General features: G+C 38.1%; 1 protein-coding gene across 8 annotated transcripts in view; it reads left to right on the top strand.

The window, feature by feature from the left end:
* The window catches only part of PTPRC (protein tyrosine phosphatase receptor type C), a 58,795-nt gene extending 43,588 nt beyond the window's left edge, over positions 1–15,207 (top strand). For all 8 annotated transcript variants that reach the window (XM_088170125.1, XM_088170127.1, XM_088170124.1 and 5 more), the window contains 19 exons: positions 1,389–1,449; positions 2,105–2,213; positions 2,613–2,644; positions 3,784–3,899; positions 4,419–4,509; positions 4,606–4,682; positions 4,910–4,946; positions 5,376–5,473; positions 6,354–6,479; positions 7,909–8,066; positions 8,543–8,678; positions 9,223–9,372; positions 9,814–9,904; positions 10,231–10,364; positions 11,230–11,364; positions 11,689–11,811; positions 12,240–12,418; positions 13,082–13,217; positions 13,972–15,207. In XM_088170125.1, the coding sequence (XP_088026251.1) occupies positions 1,389–1,449; positions 2,105–2,213; positions 2,613–2,644; positions 3,784–3,899; positions 4,419–4,509; positions 4,606–4,682; positions 4,910–4,946; positions 5,376–5,473; positions 6,354–6,479; positions 7,909–8,066; positions 8,543–8,678; positions 9,223–9,372; positions 9,814–9,904; positions 10,231–10,364; positions 11,230–11,364; positions 11,689–11,811; positions 12,240–12,418; positions 13,082–13,217; positions 13,972–14,244 (2,262 nt within the window). In that variant the 3' untranslated portion in view covers positions 14,245–15,207. The remainder of the gene's footprint in view (positions 1–1,388; positions 1,450–2,104; positions 2,214–2,612; positions 2,645–3,783; positions 3,900–4,418; positions 4,510–4,605; positions 4,683–4,909; positions 4,947–5,375; positions 5,474–6,353; positions 6,480–7,908; positions 8,067–8,542; positions 8,679–9,222; positions 9,373–9,813; positions 9,905–10,230; positions 10,365–11,229; positions 11,365–11,688; positions 11,812–12,239; positions 12,419–13,081; positions 13,218–13,971) is intronic.
* Positions 15,208–20,002: the final 4,795 nt, after the last annotated feature.

The following is a 20,002-nucleotide window of genomic DNA, read 5'->3' as shown; positions in this document are numbered from 1 at the left end:
CTTTTGCATGTTCTTATATCAGCCTCTTAGAAGCCAGTCCTTGTGTCCATACAAAATAGATCATCCTCTGTTTACACGCTTCACTATCCTGGAGGTTTCCTGCAGTCTTCTCTTCTGTCAGGCATTTCACCCTTTTGGGGTTGTCTGCAAAACCAATGGTCTTGTGTGATTCCCTTAATATGGCCACTGGGGATATTTCTTATATCCTGATAGCTCCTCTCAGTGAAATTTAGGCAAGAAAGTGACCAGTAAGAGTGATGGAGTTTTGCTACTTTTAGGATGCAGTTTCGCTTATTCCCCACAGTCTTTTCCTCCTTTTATGTTTTTACCTGCAGAAATGCAGTATCAGAGAACTTGAGTAGTCTCAGTTCGATTTCAATATTTTGTCAGTATTCTCCCAATAGATTCTGCTCAGAGAGCTTTATATTCGGGACATGAAAACAAGGTCCTGTAGGAGCAAAAGATCCTTGCATTGTCCCAGTAGCACAGGACCTCTGTGCTAGTTAAGGTTTTTATCCACCAGTTTCAGTGAGCAGTTTTCCTTACAGAAGGAATTTGCTTCTGCACCTCTAAATCCTGGCTTCTGCTTTGCACTTATTTTGCTTAATTCTTTCTCAAAAACGAGAGCCTTATGGGCTTAGCTGGTGATGAAAGGACTCTGGTCAAGTTATAGAAGACTCAAAAGGAAAAAGAAAAAACAGTGTGAAATATTTGACTGCAAGCTGTTATTTAGATCTGATAGGAATTTCTATTAAGAAAATTTAAAAGATTTAATAAATATTAAGTATAGGACAAAACATAAACACAGCAAAACAAAGTTAGTGTTTTAACACCATTTAAAGTACCCAGAAGTTAATGATGCAAGAAAACACCTTATTTAATTAAACCATTTAAAGTACCCAGAAGTTAATGATGCAAGAAAACACCTTATTTAATTAAACCTCTATGAATTACTTACCCATACATAAATTTGTATTAAAATCATCAAATTCAGTGGACTATTTGTATATTTACTGTTGCAGCAAATGGGATTTTTATATATTACATGGTTATTTTTCAGATTTGAGAGGCTTAATAAAAGATAAAATTGATTTTACTTTGAGATGCATCTGATTTTTATTTTATAAAGTGTGTTTCCTATTTTTAAAAATTCTTTTTCCTGTCATTTCCATATTCTTGAATCCAGATCTTGCTGTAACTTGGGTAGAAACCTGAGCTGCATTATAAATATCAATACCGAGATTGACAGCAGACACTGCTGTCAATGATGTTGTCAATAGATGGATGAATTTCAAGAATCCATTGTGCTTTGTTTTTTAAGAATTATATGCAGAAATTTTTCCTTGTCATATCTGAACATCTCTATTATTGTCACCCATTGCATACAGATCTTTGTGTCTAATGGAAAACATAATGGGACAGCTGTAGTGGAGAGTATAAAAACCAGATGTAAGTAAATATGTACAGCACTTTTACCTTTAGATTTTAGCATAATATAAACAATGTAAATTGTGAATTCAGTTAAATTGCTCCTAATTAAAAATCTAAACTTCCTGTTTTATAGTTAATATTTGATCTGCATTTGAAAAATATCTGCATTCAGTATTAATGTAACAGATCATGTTGACAAGTCATTAATCATAACTACGAATTATTACACAGCTGTGATTTCTTCAGGAAACAGTCAAATGCATCTAGAAATTAATTTCTCTAACTGACGTTATTCACTTTAGGATTATTTTCCTGTGTTCAGATCCTGCATTTCAGGAGCTGGTCATCTGTGACTTGGCAGAGGTTCCCAATTCGTAGATCAGTGAGAGCTGCACTGTACAGGTCACACAGAGCAGGAGACAAGCACAGTAATGCTGAGCCAGTGACTTGTAGCATTTTGACAGGTGGACATGGAGAATTTAAGGGAAGGTTTTCTTAATGAAAACACAAAATCCCTCCTCTGCTTCGGCATAGCAAACTCAAACTTACTAAGTTTTTTTCTTAAAAAAGACCCCAAACCAAAAATTGATGAGCCCTGGTTCTAGGGAGTATACAGGTTTCTTTTCTTAAAAGTAATTTTAAAATAATACATGTATTCTTTTTCTGTTGGTAGATAATTCTAGAGCCTTGATTATATTCCTGGCATTCTTGATCATTGTGACTGTAATTGCTTTACTACTGGTTCTGTACAAAATCTATGATCTTCACAAAAAAAAACTTAGGTAAGCTTCATGTTTGTCTCCCTCTCTTACATAAATGGAAGGGGGGATGGGATTGTATGTGCTAGTTTTCTGTCACTAGCAAGAGGAAAGAAGATGGTGTGAGCAGTCACTCCAATGAAGAAATTAAATGTTTGTGGTGGGTGAGATGGGCAAAATCATGCAGGCACTCAAGCTTTTTGATGTGGCCACCTTGTTTCTCTGCCTCGGGGAAGGAGGACAAGGATCCCAAGCACCTCTGCATAATCCCAGGTGTAGCACTCTTGTTTCACAGACAGCTTGGAATGCAGGCTGCTGGCTAAAAACAGGCCTGGTGTTCTCATACAAAACTGATTTGATTTAACTTATTATCATATATATCTTACTAGTCAAAGCATTTACAGGTGCTTCTGTTTCTTACAGCAATTCTTCTGAAGGAGTGAACCTTGTTGCAGGTGAGTATCTTTATATATTTAGCAATTTATATTTATTTCTATTTAGCAAATGGAAATACAATTTGTCTCAGGTCTTGCTGCCACCTTTGGGTTATTTGCATTCTAGGTTGCATTCACATATTACAGATATCAACATGATAGCACCTTATTTGGAGGGCAAAAATACTTCAGTAAATTCACAGAAGTATTTATACTTGAGTGAACTGAAATTTCATCAGTGTTTGAAAAATTCTATTTATTATTCAATTAAAAACCCAGTTATAGTTATCCCCTACAGTGTTTGTCATATGTTTAACACTGAGAATAAGTCCAGAATAAAATCCAGCTTAAAACAAGATTTCCCTTTTCTGTGCACCTTTCTCCCCAAAAAGAGACTGAATATTAGCCAGTTATTTTTACTGAAAATTTTTGAAGGCTTTCAAATCCAAAAGACTGAAAATTTTGTGCACCTTTTTGCACAAGATTTCAAAGCCTGTGAAGAAAGACAGGATCAGTCAATACCAGAGAGCTTCAAGAAAAAAATAATTTAGAACACTAAAATTCACAGAAACTAACATTAAATGGGAAGTAGGACTATGTTGAAATTCAAAGCCATTGGCTAAGGCACACAGTTATTAAAAAATGCAACTTTTCAATGTAAATGAAAAATGAATATATGTCTATTAAGAGGTGTTAAAACTTGTTCAACTGTTATATTATCATTCAAGATGATATTGCAGATTATTGCAGCTCAGAGCATAACTTGGAGAAAATCTGGGAAGTTAGGTGATACATGTTGTGATATTTGGATCACTGACAATAACTGAGCAGAGCTGAAGCAGAAGGCGAGGCTGTTGAGGCAGCTGCTGTGCCCTGAATGTGACAGTCACCACATTGTGCAAACGTACTCAGGTGGTGTCCCTGCACGTGGCCTCCTCCAGTGGTGTCTCCAGTCAGGCAGCAGGGCTGGAAAAGTTCTCTTATTCCCACAGCCTGTTTGCTCACAGCTGCCTCAGGCAACGCCAGTTTTGTAAAAAATTAACAAAAGAACTAAACTCTTTCTTTTAACTTGGTGTATTTATTATCTGGCAGTTTTAGAATCACACTTACTGAAGTGTAATTTACGATTTCAAAAATAAACACTTGACTTATTTGCACAGTTAAAGATGATGACAAGCAGCTTCTCAACATAGAGCCAATACCCTCAGAGCTATTGCTGGACACGTACAAGAGGAAGATTGCAGATGAAGGAAGGCTCTTCTTGGAAGAATTTCAGGTCTGCCCTTCATTCGAAATATACCACAGGTTTTTATCCAGGTGGTTGGAAGAATTCCATCCAGGAGTATGTTTGATTATATGTACTCGTTAGAAATAAATAATCTAGAAAATTGAGTGAATTCTCATCTAAGGTGAAATAATCCTCAGTTAATTTTGCTACCAGTCCCTTCCTCATTGTAAGATGAAAATACTTTTTTTCCTGGTGTTCTTCAGCGAGAGTATAAAGTATTCAGTCTAAATACCTCTCATCCTAAAGTACCTTTTAATACATATTTTTAAACTTTATCTTACTGCATAGCCATGGGGATATAAATAATATGTAATTGTGGAGGTATATACTCAAGGAGAAGAATTTTTTTAACTTTAGATATAAGAAATATATTAATTAATATCTTATGAAGTATAATGTTACCTTCCAGATTCAGTAATGTCAAATTATTTCCATATTCATTTGGCTGTAAGTAAAAGCTATTTTAAATCTAGGCTTAACTAATAAAATAAATTTTGTATTTTACAGAGTATTCCTAGAGTTTTCAGTAAATTTTCTATAAAGGAGGCCAAAAAGAGCCATAATCAGAACAAAAACCGTTACATTGATATTCTTCCATGTGAGTATTTGAAACAATTTTGACACGTTTTATAAATGTTTGATTTCTCACTGCCTTGAGATAATATAATTATTTTGGTTTAAATGATTTAAACAGATGACCATAACCGTGTTGAGCTCTCAGAGATGCCAGGAGATCCAGGATCAGACTATATCAATGCAAGTTATATTGATGTGAGTGATTTTACTTTAAAAATGTCTTAGACACTATGGAAGAAATCCTGTAGTCTGTGCATTTAAAGCATCAACACCTTGGAGGATTTCCACTGGAGTTGCTTTCACCTTTGTAATGTATTTGGTATACTTGAATTGTTGCATATTGAATTTCTTTTTAAAGTTGCAAATCTTTTAGATTGTTCATGCTTTCTTTCTAAAAGTTGATAAAAATGTACTTTTTGCAGGGCTTCAAAGAGCCAAGAAAATACATTGCTGCACAAGGTAATTTATAATCTTAAAATAATATGCTTTCTTTATTCACCCATCTTTGCTAGAGTAGTAAAATCCTATTAGTAGGCTTAAAGGAAAAATGAAAATCTGACATTTTGAAATTTAATATGACAAAGTTGTCAATGAGTTGTTGCTTAGGGAACTTTGTGACAATAAATTGTAATTTAAAGGCAGCTTCCTCGTGTTGTACAATTTTACACCAAAAGTTTTCAGATTTCATAGCTATGCACTAAAGATACAGATGAGAGTTTTAAAATGCTGTAGCCTAATGACAGCAGCCATAATGAAATCAAGTATGTGGCTGTTACTTGCATGATCTCTGGTTAGCCCTTCAATTGCATGGCTAAGCATGTCAGGCAGGCAGGTGTTTTTTCATGTGGCTGTACTCTGGAAAAGTCCCTTAAATTGTCTTCTTTCTAGGCCCCAAGGATGAAACCACAGATGATTTCTGGAGGATGATCTGGGAACAGAAGGCCACGATTATTGTCATGGTGACTCGCTGTGAGGAAGGAAAGAGGGTGAGATATATCCATCCTTCCCTCCTTCTATCTTTCCATCCTTCTTTTTTCTGAAAACCTAGTGGATTGCTGCACTGTGCTGAATCACATATTCTTCTTAAGTACTATTTTTCATTCTTTGCTGCTCTCTCATTGTGGCAGAACCTGTGTTAGAAAGTATGCCAAAACAGTGTTGCCTTATGAACTACCAGTCTTATCTGAAAATATCACTTTAGTCGCAGCAGTAAGTAGGTGAGCTTCCAAATTACAGCTAATTAATCCAGAGAAGGGCTCAAGGTAGAACTTTAGCTCCTCACAGACCTGTCAGAAAAGGTATGGTTTCTATTTGTCTTCTGCCTATTCTGATGTCCTGGCAGTGTCCTCAGTAGATCCTAGAAAGAATATTTTTCCTCCGTTGCCTTTATTTAAGTGGAAGGTTGGGTGTTTCTGGCCTGCTTTTGTTCCTTATTCCAGGTACAGCAGGAAGAAGGGGAACTGCTGTTTTAGCTGCAGGTAAAGATGTTGACAGCCTGCAGATTTACAGCACACCCAACCTGATGTTATAGGCAGGCAGGAACAGCAGCCCTCATTGAAGACGGAAAAAGAAAGCATGGAAGTAGCTACAAGCATTTATCCACCCATCAGGCAACAGCAGCAGTCACTCTTCATTGTTTCATCTAGTGTACAGGACTTTTTTTCCCCCCACTATTTGAATTTAATCTGAAGTTAAATTCCATGGCCATAAATTTCCAGTCAGAGACCTGAGTTGTTGGATATTTGGAACTGAAAAGTTGAAAAAGCTATACTGAGTTGCCATCTACTTTAAATTAGGCATTTTTCTAGCTCTCAATTCTCTGCCATTTCACAGTTGGGCTGCTTACTTAACTTCATCTCTTCATAGAACAAATGTGCCCAGTACTGGCCATCAATGGAGAATGGAACTGCAACATACGGAGACATCATTGTGAAGATCCATGAAAGTAAAACGTGCCCAGACTACGTCATTCAGAAACTGCACATCACAAATGTGAGTTGATTCCAAAGTGTGACACTGACTGGATCTGGAGTGTCTATTTGCAGTCTGTATTTTAAGGGAGAAGAGTCATCTCTCAATGGAAGATCCTCTGCAGTCTTTCCTAAGCATCATATAGCTTAAGGGAAAACTTAGATGTCAGTGTAATTTCTTGCAAGAAATATGAATTAGATACATATTACCCAACTTCAAAAGGTATTTTTCCTTAATCTGCTGGAACCTTCATTTAAGATTAAACGATTAATATGCTGCTAAGTGATAAAAAATTAATAGCTACACTGTGGTTTCCTTATATATTTAGTTTGTTCTCTAACACAAAAATTTTCTGCTTTTTGTGTATCACAGCATAACCCTCTGTAACTAAAATCAGTGTGACTCATAGATAACCATTATCTACCCTCTTGATAATTGTCCTGTGGGACAATTACAAATTCTGGTAATCTCAAGTGTGTTTATAAATACAAGTTTTAAAATCACCATTTAGATATGTGTAAATCATTAAGGCTGGTTAATTGCTCTCTTTCACACATCTGAAATCATATGAGTTACCCTACGTGTAAATGAGAATAAAATTTGCCATCAAAGGCTAAATGCTCAGCTTAGACCCTTTGCAAAAATATCTCAATGATGATAAATGGAGCCTAAATTTTAGCTAAAAGCATTCAGACTCAAGGAGTAAATCTGCTGGCAGATCTTCAGCAAAGTAGCAGGATCCACCCATCTTGATTTGTGATTACTGCTGGAAATTCCTATTCTGCTGTCTCACATCGCATTAAAATTTACTCAGGAAGTGGTCTGATTAAAAGAAAGCTATAACTTTGTTTAGTCAGTGAGCAGATCAGGATGTTAAGAATTAACTATTTTCAAAGACATTGCTCTGTCACTTGAGGAATCTGACATTAGAAATGAGTGATTGCAGAAGGTTGAGGGCTGATATTTTTAGAATTGTCTGCTCTGTGTTCAGCTGACATCATATCAATAAAGATAAAATGGATATTAGTTGTGGAATTGTAGAGTGGTCTGTGGCAAGAAAGTGAACACTTCTGCAGTTCTGGTAGAATAGTCATGTATAATTACTGCAACAATGGCAAATAACTGTATGAATAGCTCTGCTGCAACTGGATAATTCAACTATGAGTAAGAATTTTTAGGTTAATTAGTGGGAAAATGCCTGTACAGCCATATAAATCTTGGCCAGTAAAATAATGTCACTGAGGCATTTTTCTCATTTGGTTTTATGATCATGGTTATCAAAATTTATGTCCTCTCTTTTAGTCTAGCAGCAACATATCAAAGTCCACTCAAGACTCTGCATGCTTTGGGATTTAATCTAGTCACTTAGACTTATGTATATATCTGAATACATATTACTAATGGATAAATAGAGTGATATATATTAAAAACCACACTTCACTTTTTCTAGGGAAGAGAAAGGACAGCTGGAAGAGATGTCACTCATATCCAATTCACAAGCTGGCCAGACCATGGAGTCCCTGAGGATCCACATCTCCTTCTCAAACTCCGGCGCAGAGTTAACGCTCTCAGCAACTTTTTTAGTGGTCCGATTGTGGTTCATTGCAGGTAAATATATATTATTCTTTTAAAAATCTGGTAATGTGAAATGACTGAAATGAAGCTATTCAGAAAAGGGAGCTGGCAAAAGTGTTTGTCTGATCCCAGATTTCATGACTTGTACACTTGAAAATGAGGCAGCAAAAGATACACAAGGCTTCTTTTCTGAAGGATATGAAGGAAATTCAGGTTGATAAAACCTGAGGATACACAGACTTTTGAAAAATAGCCAGATCAGTGTTGGACTGCTCTGGCTATAAGCACCACATTTGGCCACATTGGCCTTGCTTTCACTAAAAGATACTAAAAATGCAAACTCATCATCATTTGTGTTGCCAATCAATTTATAGCAAGAAGTGCATTCAGTTGCTTTGAATCCTGTTGTAACACGTTTTCAGTGTCACTCTGTCAAGGCCTGCTGCTGTCAGAGAGGCAGTGGCTGGTGCCATTGGCTGTCCATAACCAGGTCCCTTTGTGCCTGGCAGTGCTGGCGTTGGGCGCACTGGGACGTACATAGGAATTGATGCCATGTTGGAGGGGCTGGACACGGAAGGCAGAGTGGATGTTTACGGCTACGTCGTGAAACTGCGGCGCCAGCGGTGCCTCATGGTCCAAGTGGAGGTATCTCCCCGAAATTACTCCTGGCACACCTCTCCTGCACTACTTCACACTGCTTCTCACAAGTGCATTGCTCAGTTCTGTTGAAGCTGTTCATGGAAAATATAGCTCTGAAAAGTATTAAGAGGGGAAAAAACTTCCAACATAATTTTTCAATTTTAGAAACTTCAACTGTTTAAGTTCAGGCTTTGGAAGGGGAAGCCAAGGAGAACAGCTTTTTGGCATATATGCAAAACTGAGCTTGCAGAGTCAAACTTGATTTTAAAAATTCTAAAATGCATCTGCCTAAGTGCAATTTTCCTCTGAGTTGAGTACAACAAAAATTATGCACTGATGCATTGCACGTTTTTAACTTTCTTCAGCATTTTACAGTTTTAACACTTGTATTTAATATCTGTTTAATATTAATGCTTAATATTATTAACACTAATGATATTGTCACAGAAGTAATAGCTTTTTGTAATGATTTTCAAAAGTGAAATGACTTTTTTTTTTTTTTTACGCTTCACTAACTTCATGTTTAAATTCTTCAAATGGGAAACACCAGTCACAGTACATCCTTATTCATCAAGCACTGGTGGAATACAATCAGTATGGAGAAACAGAGATCAGTCTCTCAGAACTGCATTCCTCCCTTAACAACCTGAAAAGAAAAGACCACCCGAGTGAGCCTTCTCTGCTGGAGGCAGAGTTCCAGGTAAATAAGCTTTGCATTCCAGTTACCCTCACTTATGTTAAAATGTGCCTTTCCCCATAGTCATGAGCTATAGATACCACAGGCAATAGATCATTTAGGTGCTATTTTATTTCTCTGGCACAGAAAGTTTCTTTACCTTCATGAAACAATGCTATATACTAATGAAGTTTCATTTGTGCTTTGGTGTTAATATTTTAAAGAAAGATGGAGCTCACAGAATGATTACTTGTGTCTGTGTTCATGATTTCCATGATTTCCTGTGTCATTGTACATGGTGTAGCAGGCATTTTTAAATGGTAGTACAGACATTACCAAAGTTTAAAGAATCAAAGTAAGGAGTGAGGCAATGCAAGATGAAGACTGTGTGTGAGTATCCTGAGGAGACAATGATCTCAAGAACCATTTTAATCAAGCATAATATCAAACATCCTCTTTCTTCAGCGATTGCCTTCCTATAAGGGGTGGCGTTCACAGAACACTGGGAATCGGGAAGAAAATAAAAGCAAAAATAGGAATGCAAACATAATTCCTTGTAAGTATTTTCCATTTCCTTATTTTATCCCACCTTGGCTTATTTTATCTTTCTTCTATTAGAAAAAGAAATGAAAAAATTAACAAATCACTTTACAGAACAGTATTCAATTAGTATTCTCAACACTGTAAATTTCTAAACTTCTTATAGTGATTAAAACAGAAGAGTGTTTTTACCAATGTGAATTATGGGGAGTGTTTATTTCGAACGAGGTGGCCTTGGTTCTGCAGTATGCTGTGAAAGGACTGGCCTTTTCTATTCCTTCCATTACAAATGCCATGCCCAGGGGGCCGTGTGCTGTGACAGTGACACTTTGTCTCACACAGATGACTTTAACCGAGTGCCCATCAGGCACGAAGAGGATTGCAGTAAGGAGGGTGAGCATGATTCAGATGACTCCTCGGATGACGACAGCGACTGTGAAGAATCCAACAAATACATCAATGCTTCCTTCATAACTGTATGTATTTAGAGGATCCACTGTAGGCATTTCACAAGCTTTCAGCTAAAACTCTTATTCTTTTGTTGGCATCACAGTAGAAAATAATTTAGTTGAATAAGGGAGAAGGATCTGATGGCTGATTGGCAAATCCATCTATGTTTAAAACCATTAGCCTTCAGACTGGCCTCGTGATAACATATATTTCCATTAGTGGGCTAATTTCCATTAGTCTACAGGTTGAACCAGATTAATATTGTCCCTGTTAGTGAAATGTGACTATAGTTATTCACATGGACCAAACCCTACCAGTGAAAATCAGAACCAACAACTTTTTGGTATCATTATATATCCATGGAAGAAGAACAGTTATTGGTCACTAATGAAGTAACTGATTTTAATGGAATTACTAGCTAAGTTTCATTTATCTGAATCCTTTGAAATGCTGCAAAGTTAGGATACCTATTCAGGGTAAATGTATCTTTATTTTTAGGAAGCTCAATGTGAACTGACTGGCGCACCAACTTTGTGTGGTATAAACACAAATCCTTAGTGGTAAAATGAAATGGCTGTGTAAAAATGGATGGTTTACCCCTTAAAAAGATGCTTGTCAAAAATGGCAGGGTGAGGTCTCACCCTCTGCAGCAATCATCTTGACTGCAGTCAACATATCTTGTTGTCAGTCTGAAGTGATATTCTTAGGAGGATTGAGGTTAATGTCATTTGGGTGGTAGAATTCCTGTAAGACCAATGCCTACTGTGATAGCCATGTTTTCCCTATAAACGGGTTCATTAGTTTATTTCATGGGGTATTCCTCAGATGATGAATTCTGTTGTTTGACAATCACATTTCAAATGAATGGAAGAAAAAATATTTCTTTTATAGGGTTACTGGGGTCCAAAAGCCATGATTGCAACACAGGGACCACTGCAGGAAACTATCTCTGAATTCTGGCAAATGGTGTTTCAAAGAAAAGTCAAAGTCGTTGTTATGCTGACAGAGCTGAAGGAAGGAGATAAGGTGGGGGCATTGTCTGCACAATGACACATTTAATATCCTCTACATGCAAACAAAACACTGCACTGCACTCTCTCATTCCCTTGCTCCACTTAAGTGTTTCCCATAGGATGAGGAATTTGCATTTCCAATATATTTTGCTCTAGTATTTACCTACTTAATTTACTTCCTAATGAATTTTTGAGGGAAAAGTGTATGATGCTCTATTTCAAAATACAATGGAACTCGTCCTACTTTACAGTCAGTACAGTCTCTAAGTGCACACGGAGAGCAAAATAAAGGGAGATTTGAGTGGTAATCACTGACTTGTACTTTTATGCATTTTAGGAACTCTGTGCACAGTACTGGGGAGAAGGAAAGCAAACGTATGATGGCATAGAAGTTCAAATGGCAGATGTCAACTCTGGTCCTAGCTACACCATACGTGCATTTGATGTTGCACATCTGAAGGTAAAAGTTTCTTTGCAAATTCCAAAAGGTGGTTTTCAAGGAGTTTCTAAATTTAAGAACAAATTTGTAAACTTAGCCTCAAGAAAGAGAAGAAACAGTTCCCACTGCAGTTACCTCCTGCTCTAAGAAATGGAAATGTTTTTCTCTTCCAGACCAGCAGTCAATCATGAGAAATGCTATAAATTATCTCAAGTTTTCTGTTTAGTGAGTTGCTGAGATGGTGGTAAGAGAGTCTCAGGAGATCAGCTGTCTTTTGTACTTTGAACAAAGCTTGGATGTCTACCTACCTCATATTCATGAGATAGAACAATCACTCTGCAGTTCCTCAGGAATATAATTCTTCCTTTCTAAATCAGCAGCAATAGAGTTATTGTGTGAATCCATATTTTATCCTGAACATTAACCATCTCTCCACTGCTGTTTTCCAGACAAAAGAAACTCAGAAGGTTTATCAGTATCAGTACCATAAGTGGAGTTGCTGTGATGTTCCAGAAAACCCCCAAGATTTAGTCAGCATGATTCTCAACATTAAACAAAAACTTCCAGCCAGACCAGTCACTGAGGACAGCAGGAGAACCCGCAGTGTCCCACTCCTTGTCCACTGCTGGTGGGTCTGAATTCAGCACACACATTCACCTAGCTCTGAGTTCTGGGTATACACAGCAACCATAATTTTGGGATGCCTACTTTCCTCACAAGCCTTTCCGTCTGGAGACTCAATTCTCCCTAGAAATTCCTTGAATTGCTCAAGCTTGGCCTTTTGCATTGTAGTGATGAAAAGCAAGCACACTTCTCTTGGGCAAGTATGGGCACAGAGCGGGTGCTATAAGCAGCTGCTCTTGGCTGGTGCACCTGTTTTGTGGGGAAGTGCTAGGTCAGAGTGCACTTGCAGGATGCACTAATGAACATCCAGTAGAGTTTTTAGGATAATCTCTTGCTCCAGGATACAAGTGCACTTTTCTAGGACCATTTCCAGGAATAGCCTTGCATGCGATCTAAACCAGAAGATAATCCTGCTAATAGTAGTTGAGACTGTAAGTCTGAAATTTTGAATTTTCCTCTTCTCCTTAAGTGGTACTTCAGGTCCAGGTAGTCTCTAGAACTATGTCCTGTGCAAATCCTACACATATACTTAGTTGTGACAATTTCAGTAAAAAATGCTTTGGAAATATAATTCAGTATAAATACTTTAAAATTAATCTAACATTTAGTCAAAAGACTTCTGATTTTACTTTATAAATTTTCATGTACATTTTGTGTCATCTTCTAGTGATGGATCACAGCAGACTGGTGTATTTTGTGCTTTAATGACCCTTTTGGAAAGTGCAGAAACAGAAGAAGTAATAGATGTTTTCCAAGTAGTAAAATCTCTTCGTCGCACCAGGCTGGGAATGGTCTCCACCTTTGTAAGTAAATCTTATGAATTAACAGGAAAAGAGTAAGATTATTTTTCATGGTCACTGATATCCCCATAACCTTGGGCATAATTTCTGTATAGGGAGCACTGATTCTAATCAGAGCATTCACACTCACCACCATTTGGGCATTGGCCCTTGCTGATAGCAATGAAGGAGTCTGGGATGTCCAGAGCTGCCATTCTGCACTGCCTTTGGCAAAGGCTGTATAGTATAAAATTAAAAATTTCATAATTTGCTGTTCCTGCACTTGGTTCGTGACGTAGATGCAGTGTCCCTTCTACAGCTGGGAGATGAGCTCCATTTGCAGGCTGGCAGCACTGAGGGTTTTGTTTCAGTCACTGCAGAGGAACTGTGGCACACATTGTGCAGTTACCAATAAAGCAGACCTGGGTGTCATCCATGTGGGCAGGGTATTACATGACTTTCCAGACTCAGTACAATAGGTGTTGTTTACAACTTAGGTACTCTCAAAACCATATTTTTGGTACTTTATGAACCAAAAGGGCACTGGGTGACTTGGAGTATCTGATGCAGAGTTTCAGAGATGCTATGTACACATGAAGTCAGAATAAACCCTAGGAGCAACACTCTATGTCAAAAACCGTGGAAGCTGCTTCATATGCAGGCTTGCTTGTCCAACTACACGCTACATTTCTAAAATGTAAGAGAGCAAAGAAAGAATTGATTAATTCTGGGACTCTGAGCATTCCATTAACATTAACAACTTCTCTTTGTTTTTAAGGAACAATACCAATTTCTGTATGACACCATTGCCAGTATCTACCCTGCACAGAATGGACAAATAAAGAAGAACAGCCAGCAGGAAGATAAAGTTGAATTTTGCAGTGAAGTAGGAAAATCAGATCAGGAAACTGATTTGATCACAACTGATCTTGCCCCACCACGGCCAGAGGAAATTGAGCCATCTGAAATTTGTGATGATTCTAAGGCTGCAGATAGCACTAAGGGAACAGAAAGCTCTACAAATGGCCCCACAGCTGCAGTTCTAACTTAGAGCTAGACTTTAAAAAAAGTGCTTTTTCACATGCAAAAAATCTTGTGCAAAATGAGAGGTATAAGATTTCTTCCTCTTCTCACTTTTTTTTTTAAAGTTTAGTTATTTTGGTTTTTGAAAGGTACAGATTTAAAGGAATACTTGAAACTTGTAGAGAGTGACAAAGAACTGTGGAATTTTAATTTTTGTGTAGATTTGCATTTAATACTTCTTCAGAAACCCTCACTATTTTTATACTTTTCCTTTTAGAAACATGTACAGTGTAATACTATACTGAGCAGTGCAAAGCAAATTTTTTATTTCTGTAACAAGGAAAAAAAGCAACTCAACAAGATTATTGAGTTGCAAGAACAGGTTTGTCCTCAAAACTACTAGCAAGTAAGTGAACCTATTGGTAAACATATATTCTAGTATTTCAGGACTAATGAGAGCATTAATAGTACTCTTGGGACTTGGGGGACTTTGCCACATAGTTTTAAGAGCTTCTAATTTACATCATGTGGCAATTCCAAGGAATTCAGACTTACAAAGGGTGTGTGAATCCTCCATACCAATGCAGAATATAAATTTTTGCATTTTTCTAACTGTCCTCAAGGTGTCCTTATTGCTCCACATATATTAATCTGATACTCCTATAGGAGTTTGGAGATCGGCATTTGAATCATTGCAACAGTTCTGGTGGAAAATACATCCTATTTACTCTTAGAGCTTAAAATACTGACTGCTTGCACATCTCTTTCTTATGCTTACTTTTATTTAAAGGACTACTTCCATGAATACCTCCAACCTCTTTTCAGAAATGGAAATTACTTTGATAATTTTCCTCAAAACTTGTAGATTTTAATTGGTACAGAGATTTTTTTCATAATGGTGTATGTTACAGTTTTGATTTCTTTTCTCTTTTTCTTGCTGGATTTTAGCCTATTGTTTTCAGAACAAATAAAAAAGGTAATTAATAGCTGACAAGATGAAAATTATTTTGTTCTCTAGTACTATGAAAACTGGTCATTTACTTCTAAATGTATAAAATCTTGTGCTGTCCTATATGTGGATAAAATTCACAAATGTCAGCAGGAAAACACATCATTTAATTATTCTAAAACTGTGTATCTACCCAGGTAAGTGTCATGACTCAGAACAGAGGAAAGAGGCTTCATTTTATTTTGCTTGAAGCTGTCAAAGGAGCAGTCACACAACAGATTCAGTGCTCCAAGTTTATCACTGTTTATTCCTAGTTTCTCATTACAAAACATAATTGAAAACACTTAGAGAGCTGTCTAAACAACATGTACAGTCACACTTGGTTAAAACCCTAATTTAATTGTGCTGTTAGCCTAGATCAAATCTATCATTCACAATTATCAGCTCAGACAAGCGCTTGCTGGCAGACTTGCTTCAGAAAGTGGCAGCAAGCAGACACAGAGCAGGGGGACTCCCCTTGGCTCTCAGCTGAACTCCCCTTTCAGCAAGGAGTTGTGTTAGGTGACAAACTAACAAAGCTGAAGGGGTCATGTGTGGAGGGAAAGCTCTAGGCACTACATGGGAAGATAACCTAAAAGATACTGTAGGCCCAAAATCTGTTGGCTAGTTTTAGAGCAACTAAAAACAAAATTTCGCATTTAGCATACCTTGAAGGTCAAAAGTATAAAGACCTTTGGATGCAGATTAATTTACTGGTGTTCATGGCATGTCAGAAAACAATTAATTTATTTTCCTTCGTTTAAGATTTGCCAGCTGTAAAGCCTTTCTTTCAGGTAGCAAAACAGAGAGGTGAGTGCTGCTGTCTCATGTAAGGCTGTGGAGACAGAGACTAGTCACACTTCTAAAAATAACTGAAAGTGTTTCCCAAATCAAAAATTACACCAAACTTTTCTTGTTTTAAATCTTAGGGCAATCCTATACTTCAATTCCTTGAAAAAAGGTTCCTATGGTTTTTGAGCTCCTGCAGCACTTAGGCTGTGAAAGCCTTCAGTGGTTTTGATTTGTTTAATTATTTTCTAGAATGATTTCAATGTTATTTTGCTGGTATTTTTTAAAAGAAAAGAATACCAAGTTAACTCTTGATTTGTGCATGTACTTTGAAAGAGAAGTCCTTAACTCTGTTAAATTTTCCTTCATGCATGTCTTTGTGATTAGAGAAATGGAGCTTTACACTGGAACTGCCCTCATGTGCCTAATGTGAACCACTTTTGCAGTAAAGTTCTTAACAGTCGCAAGGAGGTAAACTTAGCTCTTGGCTTTTAATTATTTTCAAATTAAAGGAATATTGTAGAATTGAACCTCATTAAATCCCAGTACAATGACTCAAGAAGTCTGTCTTAACACAGTTTAGAAGGATGCTTTTTGCCTTCTCTATTGTCCTTTGTTTCCCAAACATCCATGAGGTGGTGACACCGAGCTTGTAGAAGGTGGTCCTTATGCTGGATACTCCACAGTCACTTGGTTTATTCACTTGTAGGATTAATTTCACTTTCCCCAGGAACACGGTGAAACATTTTACAGGTGACATACTAGACAAGCTAGAAGGCTTTGCTAGGAACTGCTTTGGCTCTGTCAGGGCAAGAACAATAGTGTAGCACACTGGCTTTGCATAGCCTGAAAGTTTAGAAACAGTCTCAAAGATGAAAAATATTTATCTCATCAAGTACAGCTAAACCACAGAAAACATGTCAGCCATTGCCTCAAGCTCAGCAAACCACTCTGAAGCCCAGGATAAAAACAACTAAGCAACAGATGAGCTGAGAGAAGACTTTGAGCAAGAAATGAAGGTAATCAAGTGCTTATGTGACCAGAGGGACTGGATTTCTCCCACAATTTTCTGCGTAGATGCTGACATACAGGTGGGCATGTAAAAATTACAGTGCTGTGTTAGTGGAATCTGGTGTGGGAAGATGGGGAAGAGGAAGGACACCAGAGTCTACACAAGATTCTGTTCAATCAGGTAACTGCTGTGAAGAGTAGGCCATGAGTGTGTGCCTTTGATTAGTTTTTGGCTGTTTCTTATGCTCTTTAACGAACAAAGCAGTTATATTAAAACCTTTTCAGAGGCCGTACATTATGATGCAACACAAAACTGGGCCAGCACACAGAGCTCTGGCAGCTGGGGTTCCAGGAGATGGCAGAAGCCCTGCTGCTCTCTCACACCCCAGCTCCCAGTGCTGGATTTGTGCTCCTGCAGGGAATGTTTGTGCCTGCTCCTTTCCCACACACACATGCAGAAAGTGCCCATGAACTCAGCATCTCCACTTCTGAGCCGAGCACACGCTGCAGTGGCACTGAGCTCACTCCCACTGGGAAAGGGAGGGGATTCTGCCCCTTGCTCTCAGCAAATGGGCTGGGGAGAGCTGGTGGCCACACGCAGGAGCCGAGGGTCTGGACGCACCTGGAGGGTCCCCACCTGTCCCCACTGTTACCTCCTGTGCAGGAGGGCTGCTGGGGGACTTAAGTGGGCAGTGCCTACTGGGCCTTGCTGCAAGCCAGGAAAGCTCAGAATGAGAGGCACAAACTGTGCTGGGTAGCAGGTCTGAGCTACAGAAAGTGCTGGAGCTGAGTTACAAAGGGAAGAAAAATACTGCCATCATGAGCTGTTTGTTTGTGTGAGATAGAAAAGAAAGTGAATTGAGTGGTGGCTCCAGACAGGTGTGTCATTAAGCAAGAAGTTGTATCTTTTATTTAACATTCCTCAGAGAAACTCCAGCACCAATGCTTATCTCTTTGACAAGGCATCTCTTTTTTAAAAGGGCCCAGGGTTTTTTTTTTTTTACATGGTACATTCTACAGATTGCCTCTAAAAAAAATCAGAAATCCCCTGAGGGTTCTACACAGCTGTTTTTCCATGCATAAAGCAGCTGTTTGCCAAGGACCAACGTGCTGGCTTTGGACGTGGTAGAACTACAACAGAAGAAAAGGAAGTTTCAGTTACAGAATACAGGACATTTCTATGTACATCAGCTCTGCTTCAGAAAAACCTCGGGTCTCCTAATAAATATAATCCAATTATTTGAAAGGTACAGCAACAGAGAATAGTTTTTATACAAAAACCTAAGTCAATCTGTCTTTTCAATGCCAAAGAAAGGAACATGACTACAAAAGTACAGTGCAAGTTGATGCTCAAATATCTTCTCTCTAGTGATAAAAAATTATTTAGGAAGGATAGTTACTACAAGCTATAATAAAATATAGCTTTAAATAGTTTTAGCTTAAAATAGTTATGTTCTCAGTCTCAGGATTGCCAGCATCAGCAATGCATAATGTTACTAAACTTTCTAAACTTAAGGTAATAAATCTTTTTCAGAGGAATAGGCATAGATCTATTTCCAGCTGGGTGTCTCTTCAATCCCACATCTGTGCAGTGCCATGGCAGGCAGTGCTAATGTAGCCATAAGTGTGACTGTCCAACACACAGAGGGAAAAGTAAAAGGAAGTTTCTTTTGGATCAGTTTCAGCACTCAGATTCAAATTTTTGCTTTTGGAGATGAACCCTCCCAATAGCCTGACCTTGCCTGGCAGTGAGCTGGGAGTCAGAGCCTGCACGTCAGTGCTCCACAGAGTCCTTGGGGAGGCCCCGGTGTATTTTCAGAGCTTCCCAGCAGGCTGTGCTGAAACTCTTCAAACGCCTTTTGCTCACTCCCGAGCCTCCTGCAGTGCATCCAGCTTGCTCCATTTCAGTAACATGGAGCCATCTGAGGTAATGAAGATGGCATTTGTTTGTGCTGCACTGCAGAGGTTGTGTCTCCCCAGGACCCAGCTCCAGTTGAGACGCAGAGCGTGTGCGTGCGTGTGTGCATGCATCGCTCATTGCCTCAAGTGTGAGATTCCATTCCCAGCCAGAAATCCAGGAGCTGCTGATTTGGCAGCTGCTCAGCTTAAAAAAAGAAAGGAAAATAGGAGAAACAGGGATGATATGGTGGGCCTGTACTAATATTTTTTGTGGGGCAGTGCCGCTGGTGGTCTTTATAATAGTGGTTTTCAGAGATTAATTTGCAAAAAGTGACTTATAGGTGAGATGCAGGAGACTGCATGCCTACAGAGCACTCCTGTTGTCACAGACTAAATCAGCACTGGCATCAGTGGCTACCAAATACGTATTTGTCAGCTCTCCTGATGTTGCAATAGAAATCAGTGTGCGTGTCCTTCAATTGCAGAGAAAAATGGTAAAAAAATAACAATAGAAAGTTACCACTGGATGATGGTGTTCTTGCCAAATGCAGACATTTGGTCAGAAATGTCAATTTTTCATTATTTTCTTGAAAAAAAAAGAATAATGAATAATTTTAATCCTATTTTAGTAATGTTAATATGTCATTTTGAGAATAACAATATCTTGTTCTATGTTTAGCACTATAGCTCCTTTTACTTCTGCTATTTTCTGAAATACCTAAATATATTATTTTTAATATATCATTATGTCACTGAAACCACTTCAGGACTAAAACAGTTCAGTATCGTTAAGTGTTTCCTTTCCTAGGCTGCTTTCTTAATATAATTTCTATTCAGCCATAAAATGAAATTCTGACTTCATATATTGATTTAGCATAAATAAAATTCTCATAGAACAGGAATTCAATTTCTTAAATGGCATTAGTAAATTATTCCATAAAGAGTTATGTCTTCTTTCAAAGAGAGCAAGGCATTTCCACTATCAAATAACACCTTGCTGTGTTCCACTCACGGTGGAAAGACCCTTTCTGTGGCGGTGCAGGGCAGCCAGGGCTCACAGCCCCCTTGCAGACAGCTCTGCTCTCATCTTCACAGTCCA

The sequence above is a fragment of the Sturnus vulgaris genome, chromosome 9, assembly GCF_052056855.1.
Source record: "Sturnus vulgaris isolate bStuVul1 chromosome 9, bStuVul1.hap1, whole genome shotgun sequence".
Classification (NCBI taxonomy): domain Eukaryota; kingdom Metazoa; phylum Chordata; class Aves; order Passeriformes; family Sturnidae; genus Sturnus; species Sturnus vulgaris.
This window is presented reverse-complemented; position numbering and strand designations above follow the sequence as displayed.